The 13,517-nt window shown below is 39.0% G+C and overlaps 1 protein-coding gene across 1 annotated transcript in view; it reads left to right on the top strand.

Annotated features, from left to right (window-relative positions):
• Positions 1-1,063: 1,063 nt before the first annotated feature.
• The window catches only part of gphb5 (glycoprotein hormone subunit beta 5), a 36,938-nt gene continuing 24,484 nt past the window's right edge, over positions 1,064-13,517 (top strand). The window contains exon 1 of the mRNA XM_060828989.1: positions 1,064-1,173. Coding sequence (XP_060684972.1) covers positions 1,064-1,173 — 110 coding nt within the window. The remainder of the gene's footprint in view (positions 1,174-13,517) is intronic.

Here is a 13,517-nt window from a genome sequence, read left to right as displayed (position 1 = left end):
AATTTAAATAAAAATTATTTGACTTTGGTACAAACTATAGCATTGGCTTATTGAGTTGAAAAGCCTATTTCTATACCGTAAATCATATCAAAAACTTAGCATGTCGTATTTTGGACTAGACTTCATTGTGTTTCCCTCACTTACATCTCTTCCTCTCAAACAGAATTGCATATGTGACATTGTTGTAAGTTTATACATTGCTCACATAATCACTTAAATATCATCCAACTGCATTGTTTGTTTGAAGTTGGGCGGCACGGTGGCACAGTGGTTAGCACTGCTGCCTCACAGCGCCTGAGACCCGGGTTCATTTCCCGACTCAGGCGACAGACTGTGTGGAGTTTGCACGTTCTCCCCATGTCTGCGTGGGTTTCCTCCGGGTGCTCCGGTTTCCTCCCACAGTCCAAAAAGATGTGCGGGTCAGGTGAATTGGCCATGCTAAATTGTCCGTAGTGTTAGGTAAGGGGTAAATGTAGGGGTATGGGTGGGTTTCGCTTCGGCGGGTCGGTGTGGACTTGTTGGGCCGAAGGGCCTGTTTCCACACTGTAAGTAATCTAATCTTTATTGTCATTCTGTTTGTAGCTAGATCGAACCTAAACAAATTCTGATATCTCAAACTCATCCACACTGATGATAGTAGGAAATGCATGTAGCTAATTTAGTATCTGAAAGACTACATTGGAATTTGGACTCATGTATAATAACAGTCTTTTACATAGAGATTTAAATACTGTTGTTTCCTAAACATTGTACTCCATAATACCCCTCGGGGTGGCACGTTGGCTCAATGGTTCGCACTGCTGCCTCACAGTGCCACATCAATTCCATCCTTGGGTGACTGTCAGTGTGGAGTTTGTACATTCTCCCCGTGTCTGTGTAGGTTTCCTCCAGGTGCTCTGGTCTCCTCCCACAGTCCAAAGATTAGGTGAATTGGCCATGCTAAATTACCCATAGCATTCAGGGATATGTAGGCTAGGTGCATTAATTGGGGGAAGTCTAGAATAATCGGTGTAGGGAATGGATCTGGATTGATCAGAGGGTTGATGTGGACTTGTTGGGCCAAATGGCCGCTTTGCACACTGCAGGGACTCTAATTCTAAGAAAAACAGAAGCAGGGGGAAAGACAATTCGGAAAAAGAGAAAAAGCATTTCTCTTGTTGTCAAATTTGATTGGTAGGTACCTCCAGAGTAAATGCAACAGGTATAACAAGCAGCCTAAAACTCCCTGAGCCCTCTTAACAGCCCTATGAGGGACATGTTCTGTTGGACTACTCTTATATTTCAGCACCTCACACCTTGTTTGCCCAAAGTAAACAACTATAGGCAAATACAGATCCTTAGAGGAAATAAGAAAATATGTAGTCTGAATTTCAATGTCTAGCAGAGGAGTATTAGAATCCCTACAGTGTAGAAACAGACCCTTTGGCCCAACAAGTCCACACCAACCCTCTGAAGAATAACCCACCCAGACTCATTCGCCTACCCTCTTATCCTATATTTATTCCTGACTAATGCACCTAATCTACACAACCCTGAACACTATGGGAAACTTAGCTTGGCCAATTCACCTACCCTGCACATCTTTGGATTGTCTTTGTGCTTTCTGCAGAACCAGCATTGTAAATAGAGGAGAGTTTTAGCCTATGTCTCTTTTTATAAACAATGTTAAGCTTTATGGAGATAAAGCATTTGATCTTAAAATGTCAACATAAAAGATTGCACTACATGCAGGTACATCTTGACTGTCATTTGGCTAGCTGGACTGCAAAAGCACTGTGGTGCTTTTTAACAAAACCTGCCTCATAATTATGCTCTTCCGTGCTACATTTATAATGACTCAAAACTCCTAACACACACTCAAGTCCAGACCGCCATAACAGAACTTCAATTTTCCGCGTCACCTAGGTAATCGGAAAATATCACCTCATAAACAAAGATGACACACAGCAAAAGAATGCTTCAGATATCTGACCGCTAACAACACAAAATGTTTCACAATTAGACAAATGTTCTCCACATAATAATTCAGTCTAATTATGAAGTTCCATAAGTAACTGCACAGCCTGAAGGAGGGGATTATGGAGTTATCTCATAGTTGATCATACTGTCACGAAGGTATCCACTTTTATCAATTTTCCATTAGCTAAAAGCAGTTCAGTTAGTCAAGTGTGTTATTTTTGTCAAATAGGCACCCACCAATCTCTCTATAGCCAGGTTATTCAGGTATACACACAGGATAAGTCTAAAGAGTTCTCAAATGTAAAAACAGAACTGGTGCTTAAGCTATGTTATTCTAAATGCAGCTAGTAATCTTTCCAATGAATCCAATGTACATCTGATATTTCAACTTGCCTATCTCCATATGTGACATTTTGCTAGTTTTCAAATAGGGTGGCTAAAAGAACATTTAAATGCTGCAGAACACCATGCTATGCACAAAAAAAGTTTAATTTGTGAGTAGGGCATGACAGTGCCATTGTGTTACTTGGGTGCAGTGTAGTATTAATGGGTGTGGGAAACTTATGGCCTAGTCCAACTGAGGAAGACCATCATCACCATCTTGCCTTTATAATGCAATCCATAAATCTGAAAGAACAAGGGAATAAATTGTTCATAGACTGGCACACTCTTCTGAACACCACTTTGGTATACTTAGCCTCCATGGACTGCAGTGCTTCATAAAAGCAAACCACTACCACCTTCTCAAGGACATTTAGGAATAGGCAATATATGTTGGCCAGTGTAGCCCACATACCATTAATGAGCTAAACAAAATCTACTCCATCTTCTTATTAACAAAAAAGATTTGAATCCAATCACATTTTGGCCAAGGTTGGTAAATATCAATTCTCCCAAGTCAAAACATTCATTACAAGAATGTTGGAACAAAAAAAAATCAAAATCTTGACTTTGAGATCCAAAATCTAGATATATAAATTCTCTCAATTATGTTCAGCTCTCCTTCCTGCTCATGTCTAAGTTTAGAAGTTTGTTTGAATAAGTTTATAAAAAGCCTTTAACAATATTTGACAAAGTGAATTTTTAACAAGTTACTACCAACGGGCTAGTAATTTACTCTATGTGGTACATAATTGTCGCAAAACTGTAAGCTCAATGCATTAAGATAGGTTTACCAAGGTCACACGGAAAAAAATTTTCTCAAAGATATTCAACCAAAGCTTTATTCATGAATACAGATCCTTCTCAAGCTAATACTTCTGTGCTCACAATCTTTAAATGACATGGGTACAAGTTTGAGTATGATAGTCTTTTACACGAACCAGCTGACCCAAGTTGTACTGTTAGCTTCCCATTCTGTAAGGCAGGGAAAAACAATTCTGCTCTCTGATGCCAAATACATTTAAGTGTTAATAAAGAAATAACATAATTAGAATTTCTGAAGTGTTCTGAAACGAAGTTTGCATCTGGTTACTGTTATATTGGAGGTAGTAACATGAAAGTACTTCCCAGTGGCAGTTCTCACTCTTTGGTGAATATCATTGCAGTTAGTTTCCTGTATAATATCATAGTTATTGACGAAATTCTTCATACTCATGCAGTTTGCATGCTACAACTACACAATATCTATCCTCAGTTTTATTCTGCCGAAGTTAAAATAGCATTTATTTCTTTGAATCCCCCTTTTATCAACCAGGATCTGTATTACAAAAACTGTAACTTGTTGGACTTACAAATTTTGTTTATGTTGCATTGATGGAATTTTCACGTAATTTTTACAACATATAAAGGAAATACAGCTTTAAAGTGATTGTGCATGCTCAACTAAAGGGGGCTTTCCCAAAATGTATACAAAATATCAATATTCGATACAAGCCAACATCAATTGTTATGGATGACTTTTAAACCAATATTTAACAGTGATGCACAGGGAAATAAATGAGCTACTTGCCAAGTTGTTAGAATATTTGTTGATGATAATTTATATTACTAGGAGGGAGTGTCTAGAGGTTTGCACCTGCATTAACATATGCTTTGCTCTGCTTTATTACTGAAGGCTTTTTAACTTTCATTTGACATGCTTGCTGGTTCACAACTATACATCAGAGGGAATTGCAATGTAATGGTACTGTACTGAACAGGTTATTTACACCATATCATAGATTAATACTGATATTTACAAAATAATGGGAATTTAATCTTATGATCCACTGAGATGAAATGTTTACTGCGCTCAGCTGTACTGCAATGTTTAGTTTTCTGTAGTTAGTAATATTTCACGACAACATGATTAATTCTTTGTGCTAAAATGTGATAGAACTTGGTTTAAATTTGTAGTTTATTAGACTAGTGGCTGCCAATAAATATTGGGCTGTCAGGAAGGGAAGGCAGACACAACTCCTCCTCATAAGGAGGATTTCATAAAGACTCATATTGGAAAAGGAATAAGCCATTATCAGTTGTGTTGGTAACATAGACTCCTAGAGTCACCGAGCATGGAATAGACTTTGGTCCAACCAATCCATACTGAACATAGTCCCCAACTGAACTAGTCCCACTTGCCTACTACTGGCCCATACCCCTCCAAACTTTTCCTATTGAATTTATCCAAATGTCTTTTAAATGTTTGTAATTGTACCCACATCCATTACTTCCTCAGGAAGTTTGTATTGCACAAGAACCAACTCCTGTGTAAAGAAGTTGCCCTTCATGCCTTTTTAAATATCTCTTCCTTCAGCTTACAAAATGTTCTCCCTCATCTTGAAATACCCCACCTTAAGGAAAAGACATCTACCATTGCGTTCATTATACAATTTCCCATTCAGAAATCTATGCTGACTTTGCCCAATCAGATCATTAAGAACCAAATGTCTACTTACCTCATCCTTCATAATGTGGGGACCACATTCTAATGAAGATGTCCTCAGGGAGAAGAAAGCTGAGGAAGAGATCTGATTAAGATTTGCAAAATCATGAGTGGATTGGACAGAGTAAATATGGAGAAGCTGTTCCCATTTTCAAAAGAAAAACAATGAAAAAGCATGGATTTGAGGTGATGTGCAAATGAATCAAGGATGATGCAAGAAAAGACATTTTTGCACAATCATTGGATAATAACGTAACATTTACTACCTTCCAATCCACAAGAATCATCTCACAATTTATAGAATGTTGGAAGATAATCACCAATGCATGACCTCCATACTGACCACCTACAACACTCTGGGATATAGACTACCTGGTTCTGGGGATTTATTGACTTTCAGCCCAAATAATTTCTTCAGTACAATCTTCTTATTGATTCTAATTTCCTGCAACTCTTCATTTTCCCTAGCCATTCTGGGAAAATTCTAATATTGTCCTAAGTGAGGACAGAGGCAACACAATCATTTTATTTCTGTCATTTCTTTATTCCCCATTATAAATTCTTCTGACTTTCTGTTTAATGGATCCTTTAATTGTACCATGAAGATTTTACAATCAGTTTTTGTGTTTTTTTCCACTGGATTGCATACATATTCCATTCACCCGTTCCTGATCAGTTTCTTGACCCTCCTTTTTCTCATATTCTTTCAATGCCCCCCCCCCCCAATCCTCAGAATTATTGTTATTTGTGACACCTTGATAGATCATTTCTTAAATCTTAACCTAAACCCCAAACTTCCTTTGTTAGCCACAATTGACTAACAATTTTTATTGAACTTCTGCACTTTGAAGCAATTTACAGTTGCTGTCAGTCATGCAATAGTTCTTTAAGGACTATCCACTGCTTATGTACTGTCATGCCTTTTAATGTCCTTTCCTAATCCAACTCAGTCACTTCATGCCTCTGCAGTAATAAAATTGGGTGAAGAAAAATGGCTATGAAATAAAAATCTGACTAATACCAAGAGGCATCCATCAGAAAGTGAATGGGGTAGATTTCTTTGACTTGCTGAAATGAATGCAATGAGATGGTAAGAGCCTCAGAGTGGGGTTGGCAGACTTAAAAGCCCATTATTGCTGATGATTCTGGAACCAGTCAAAATAATCTCCATTCTTTTCGCTAATGCTGCTTGTCAGCTGTGCCTTAGAGAATAACACTCGTCTCCAATGAGAAGGTAGTGGGCTTAAATTCCAGTTGGGAGACTTGAACAAATGATCTAACCTGACACTGTCCTGAGGGAGTGCTGCAGTGTCTCAGATGCCATCATTAAGCAACAAAGTGCTTTGCATTGTCCTAAAAGGTTTTTTTTTCATTTAAACTGGTACATATTTCAAGAGGGTAAGGGCATGAACAGTTTTGTTCGAATTAATAGTTGAATTACTTGAATCAATAATGAATTTTAATCAAATTTTGTTAGACAGGAAATTTAACTTGTACATTTAGAAGTACATGGAATGTGTTTTACAGAGGAACTAACAGAATTACAATCGAGATCTTTATACATCCTTCACTTATTCTCTCCAGCCAGGATTTGAATGATGTCTTTGCCGAGTGTTGAGTGGTGCTGGTTTAATCGTAAATTTAGGTTTTTGCCTTTCTTTCATGATATACTTAAATTTATGAATGCGTCATTAGACAGTTATCTATTACTGTATTCACCTGGGAGAAGTAGGTAAATTGAGGATTGAACTATTTGCAAACTGAGCCAATTTAGATTCACAGCTGACACTCTAATGCAATACTGAGAACGTTCATCATTTTTGGCAGTGCTGCATTTTAGATGTTATTGTTGTGACAATATTATGACATTAAAAGGTGCATTTTGTCCTGGTATTTATTATGAAGAAAGGTTGAGACAGAGGCGACAAGCAGTTTGCTCAAAGCCAATAAATTAAACAGCTTGTGACACCTTAGATTTTTTTGCAAATGTTTTTTAATTAGAAGAAAGTGCCAGATCTCTTTAAAGAATTTACTTGTGTGTGTAAGGTTTACTCATGTGTTCTAGGAGGATTAGATGCAGAAATTAAGATTTGAAGAGACATGGGAACAAGTCAATCTTCGATCGTGAGAGATGAGGAGATACGTTATTCAGAAGGAGTATAGCCATAAACAGTGATAATATATAGAATTCATGGTGGGAAGAACTGTACTCAATTATCTGAAGTAAGGCTGGAGAGTTCGGTGAAAAGTGGTGAAGTGGTGGTAGGAATAATAGAGAAATTCTCAGCTTTAGCAGTACAGTTTATCCTGGATAATGTTATAGCTGGATCACAGGTATGATGCCTTCTGTGACTGAAAAGCCAATGGAAAATCAGGCAACTGAGGCATTACAGGAAGTATATGCTGGGATTTTTCCTCATTGTATGGTAACAAGGTCACAAAGGCAAACGTGGAAATTGGAGGAGAAATCAAGGAATAAATATAGGGAAGTTGAGGTTCAACCATCAGAAACTATCTTTGATCAAATCATTGAGAAAAACACAATATCAGGTGGAGGACAAAGGGGACACTTTTAATTCAGAGAAATAATCTGAATTGCAACAGAAAGAGGTAAAAATAAAGCAGTTGTATCATAAATATAGACAAAACAAGAATCTGAGTGTATCCCAGAATGTTACTATTTTAAAAATGAAGTCTTCATGAGGAAATGGAGACCATTACATATTCAGGATGAAAAATCACCAGAAGCTCATCAAGTTGTATTACCAGGAGTTATAGGAAGGAAATGTTATAAGTAGCACATCTGAGAGTAAGGAAAGCTCAAGCCAAAATGCAAAAACATTTTTATTGGCCTGGACTGTGGTTGTGGTTGACTTTTGCTAGACATGTCATGTGTGTCAAGTAATTGGAAAACCTCAGGCTGTGATAAACCCTTAACATCCATTCCTGAATTTGAGGAACCTTTTGCAAGAGTCTTAATTACTTCTGTAGGACTCCTACCTAAAAAAAGAAGGTGAGAATCAGTATTTGTTGACCATAATAGATATGCCTACTAGATTTCTAGAGGCCATGCCAACATGCAGTATCATGGCTAAAAGTATTGTAGAAGAGTTACTCAAATCTTTGACTAGATAAAGAGATACAATCAGATTAAGGGTCACATTTTCCATCAAAATTATTCACAGAAGTTATGGATAGTTTAGGAATAAAACAGTTCAAATCCACTGTGTGCAATCCAGAATCGCAAGGAGCATTAAAACAGTGGCATCAAACTTTAAAGACCATGCTGAAGTGTTATAGTCAATACTATCCAGAAGATTGGGATAATCTTTTGCAATTAGGGATGCATATAATGAATCAACTAACTCAGTCCATTTAAATTAATTTTTGGGCATATTGTGACAGGATCACTGAAATTAATTAAGGGGAAAATGGTGAGTCAGCGTTCAGAGACCACATTTTTGGACTACTTAGGAAGATATTAAATAGAGCGGGTGAGTTGCCTAGACAGCATTTGAAAGTAGCACAGGATGTGATGAAACAGGCAGCAAACAAGAAATCAAAAATCCATGGTTTTGCTAGTGGAGATAAAGTGTTATTGTTACTCCCAGTGGGAGGTGAATGTTTAAAGGCAAGGTTTAGTGGGCCTTATTGTGATGATGCTGCTCCTTTAACAATGTTGTTCTGTCCTTGGCTATTTTTTCAGGGAGGTCGTCAAAGCAGCACTTCCATCAAGTTAAGGTTTGAAGACTTTTAGGGCCAATTTGATTATAGCTAACAGATACTGCTTCAGGCAAAATGCTTTCAAGTTTTAAACAAAACTCTTGTACAGTGAAAGGAGAGTGGCCAGCTCATCAGCTTTTCCTTGGCTTGATTTGATTTGGTTTTTTAGCAGTCTGGCTGTTCACTGAAAGCAGTCTGTTCAGTTTGAGGCTGCTGGTCTAAGAAACAGCTCCATGGAAGAAGGTGTTCCATGCTGAATCTCTCTGCCATCTCCCTCTTTCTCTCCTGTAAGACCCTGTGATTGATTTTAGCTTTTTTACCATGGGGTATTTATGAGGATTGTTGCAGGAATTTGGAACAGCACCTTTAAGTTGTGATAGTAAGATGGGTTTTCAGATAGGTTAAGTTAATTTATATTCTGTTCTCTTTTGTTTATGTTTCATTTGGTAATCTTACGAATAAATTCTGTTTTGTTTAAAGCTAAGTGGTTGGGCCAGCTGCATCACTCCTGGTATATCCATGTTATACCTGCTTAAAACAATTAGCAAAGTTGGGGTCTGGGCTACTTTCTTGAAATGTTTTGAGGGGGTTTGGCCCGGTCCATAACATTATCAAATCAAAAGGAAATTGAATGAGATGAATTATTTGATAAGAACGCCAGATAAATAGAGTGTGTCACGTGAATATGTTCAAAAGGCATCTTGATAGGGAAGGAAAGCAAAAAGAGAATGTGTTACTAATTACAATACAGAGTGAAGAACCAAGTTCAGATGGTTCTGAGTTTAACATTCCTCAAGTTAAATTAGACAAAAAGACGTTCTCAAAAGTTTGGATAAATTATTGAGTTACCTTCCAGAGGAAAATTGAAATGATGTGAAAGAGTTATTATAATTACATGGGGAAATATGTGGAATTAAGCTGGGAAGTATTAATCTGATTAATCATGTAGACATAGGAAATGCTGTTCCAATTAAGCAACATTGTTATGGACCAAATCCTCTCAAGTTGGCCCGTGATGGCCAAAAGAAATTGAATACATGCTCAAAGATAATACAATCACAGTGAGTTGCAACAAATGAAGCTTACCATTGCAATGGTGCCAAAACCAGATGGTACCCAACAATTAAGTCGACTATTGCAAAGCCAATGCAATTACAAAATCTGATTCATGTTTTATTTCACATTTGGAAGACTATATTGAGAAGGTTGACAAGAAAATTATATTTGGACTTACTTAGAGGATGCTTTATCCAAACAAAAAGGAAATTTCAGCCTTCATGACACTGAATTAATGATATTGTTAGTGTGACTAAGGTGTAAAATGAAGTGTGTTTTTCCTAAAGTCAAGTAGTTTGACTAATCAAATTACATCTGGAATGCAATGCCTCACATTCCAATAGTACAGCTCCCAATTTCTCCAATACTTGTGTCAGTGTCCTATGAATTAATAACCCCAGGAGATCCAAGTCAGTGGGATGATCGTGCGAATGGGATGACATAGGGGTGTGTTACATGAGTAATAAGAGTCATATGAAAAATCTCATGCATAGTGGAGAAAAGCTCTTGATTAAACTCACCAAAATTAGTATTTAGCAAATTTCTCCCAAAGATTGTGTGAGGTAGGAAATAGCAAAAGGAAGAAGTCAACTGCAGGAATAGTTTATAGGTCTTCTAACTGTAACAATGCTGTAGGACAAGGCATACAGGAAGAACTAATGGGGACTTCTAGGAAAGTCACTACTGTTATCATGGAGATTTTAATCTTCTTATAGATTGGATAAATCAACTTGGTAAAAATTGCTTGAAAAATAAATTCATAGAATTGAACATAGAACATAGAAAAGTACAGCACAGAACAGGCCCTTTGGCCCATGATGTTGTGCCGAGGATTAATCCTAATGTAAAATAAAATAACTTAACCTACGCACCCCTCAATTCACTGCTACCCATGTGCATGTCCAGCAGTCGCTTAAATGTTCCTTATGACTCTGCTTCCACCACCACTGCTGGCAACGCATTCCATGCATTCACAACTCTCTGTGTAAAGAACATTTCTGACATCCCCTCCATACCTTTCTCCTAATATCTTAAAACTATGACCCCTCGTACCAGTCAATCCTGCCCTGGGGAAAAGTCTCTAGCTATTGACTCTATCTATTCCTCTCACTATCTTGTATACCTCGATCAGATCACCTCTCTCTTGAGAGAGAAAGGTCAGAGCTTAGTCAACCTTTCTTCATAAGGCAAGCCCTCCAGTCCAGGCAGCATCCTGGTAAACCTTCTTTACACCCTCTCCAAAGCCTCTGTATCTTTCCTATAGTAGGGCAACCAGAACTGGATACAATATTCCAAGTGAGGTCTCACCAGGGACTTGCGGAGCTGCAGCAAAACCTCACGGCTCTTAAACTCGATCCCTCTGTTAATGACAGCCAAAATGCCATATGCTTTCTTAGCAACCCTATCCACTTGGGTGGCAACTTTGAGGAATCTATATACTTGAACACCAAGATCCCTCTGTTCCTCCACACTGCCAAGAATCCTGTCTTTAATCCTATATTCTGCATTCGAGTTCAACCTTCCAAAAAGCATCACTTCGCATTTATCCAGGTTGAACTCCATCTGCCATTTCTCAGCCCAGCTCTCCAACATGTCTATGTCACACTGCAGCCTACAGTAGCCCTCTATACTATCAACGGCATCTCCAACCTTTGTGTCATCTGCAAATTTACTAACCCACCCCTCAACCTCCTCATTCAAGTCATTTATAAAAATTACAAAGAGCAGAGGCCCAAAAACAGAGCCCTGCAGGACCCCACTCAACACTGACCTCCAGGCAGAATACTTTCCATCTATAACCACTCTCTGCCTACTGTCAGCCAAATAGCCAAATCTCCCTGTATCTCATACTTTCTGATTTTATGAATGAGCCTACCACGGGGAACCTTATCAAATGCTTTGCTGAAGTCCATATACACCACGTCCACTGCTTGACCTTCGTTGACTTATCTTGTCACCTCCTCAAAGAACTCAATAAGATTTGTGAGGCATGACCTGTCCCTTTTTTTTCCCTCTCCCTTCCATGGTCCCTGTCAAATTGCCCTCCCCTGTGTGTCTTCATCTCCCCTGAACCACCCATTCTGACGTTCCTCCATCACACATCCACTGTATATACGAGACCCTCTGTGTCTCCAATCCTCCACAATGCTCCCCATGCCATGTCCAAGCCCCTGGGGTGGATGACCAATATTATCATGGCAAGCAGCATATTCTAGAGCCAACCAGAGTACAGGCTTTTTTACATCTGGGAGTGTGCAATGTGGCAGGAATAAATTATAGTAAAATACCTTATAGTAAAATAACTTCTACATAACACTCACATGCTGTTGGGGAAGAGAAGAGTTATGTTTTAAACCTAAACCTAAATTAAGGTCAATACACAGATATGGAGATAGAACTAACTGAGGTGAACTGGGTAAACTGGTTAAAGGCTACCTAAGTAGACATTTAGGGAGATATTGCAGAATATTCAGCAAAGATACATTCCAGTGAGAACGAAAGCCTATAGGGGATGAATGTATCAATTTTGGCCAACAAGGATGTTTCAGGGAGTGCTAAATTGAAAGATAAATTACACAATTCTGTGAAGTTTAGTGTTAGACCAGAAGTTTGGACTGAATTTAAAAACCAACAAAGAGTGAGTAAAATATTATTCTATGGGAAGAATTTAGATCACAAGAGAAAGGTAGCAAGATTCATAAGGCATGGCAACAGGGGAAGACCAGACATGCACTTGAGGCCTTGAGGCCAGGATGCTCCTGAATGTGGATGAACCGTGTCTCCCATGACCCCCTTTCATGCATGTTTTACTGTATTGTCCCTTCATATATACTGCTGTCCATCATTTACAATCGTCATCTCCCCATCCACCAGCCTCCAACATCCAGTCCAGGAGAATAACTTTATGAGTGTACTTCCCACCAACACCCACCCTTACCTCGCACCAACATCCTTTCCCTTTGGCATTTGTGGATGGACACTGTCAGGGGCTGACAGCGGCCCAATCCCTTGAATGACCAAAGCAGACAGCCCTGGACAGGAAGTACCCAAACCCTTGACTGACTCCTGTTTACCTCCTCTTCATCATCCCTCTCTATCCACCCCTGACTGACCATTATGGAGCTACAGGATTGACCATGACCCATCACTTGAACAGCAAAGGCACAGTCAAGAACATCTGAATCAGATTTATGACCATGGACAATGCTCTGGACTGTTATCTGAGGCTTCTTTTGAAATACTGTGCCAGACCACCCATTGATGGGTGCCTCCATAGTCTTTGGTGATGACTAGTCTCCTAGAATGTTGCTGCTTTCTTGCTGCAGACACAGTGTGCGTACTGCATAATCTGCTGGCATATGGAGTAAGTGTGAGACTGACGCAGCACACTGCCACACAGCAAGATGTACACCTTTTTTGACTGGGACGCCCTTGAGCTATAGGGAAAGGTTGAATAGGCTGGGGCTGTTTTCCCTGGAGTATTGGAGGCTGAGGGGTGAACTTATAGAAGTTTATAAAATCATAAGGGGCATGGATAGGCTAAATATACAAAGTCTTGTCCCTGGGGTAAGGGAGTCCAGAACTAGATGCCATAGGTTTAGGGTGAGGGGAGAGAGATTTAAAAGGGAGTTTTTCATGCAGAGGGTGTTATGTGTATGGAATGGCTGCCAGAGGAAGTTGTGGATGCTGGTACAGTGACAACATTTAAAAGGCATCTGGGTGGGTATATGAATAAGAAGGGTTTAGAGGGGAATGGTAGATGGGACTGGATTAGGTTATGATATCTGGTTGGCATGGGCGAGTTGGACCAAAGGGTCTGTTTGTGTGCTGTCCATCTCTATGATCTATGACTGAGGTCTGCTGACTAGCAAGCCAAGCTTCCTGCTGGCGGTGACTGTGTTAACTGGCAGGG

The sequence above is a fragment of the Hemiscyllium ocellatum genome, chromosome 8, assembly GCF_020745735.1.
Source record: "Hemiscyllium ocellatum isolate sHemOce1 chromosome 8, sHemOce1.pat.X.cur, whole genome shotgun sequence".
Classification (NCBI taxonomy): Eukaryota; Metazoa; Chordata; class Chondrichthyes; order Orectolobiformes; family Hemiscylliidae; genus Hemiscyllium; species Hemiscyllium ocellatum.
This window is presented reverse-complemented; position numbering and strand designations above follow the sequence as displayed.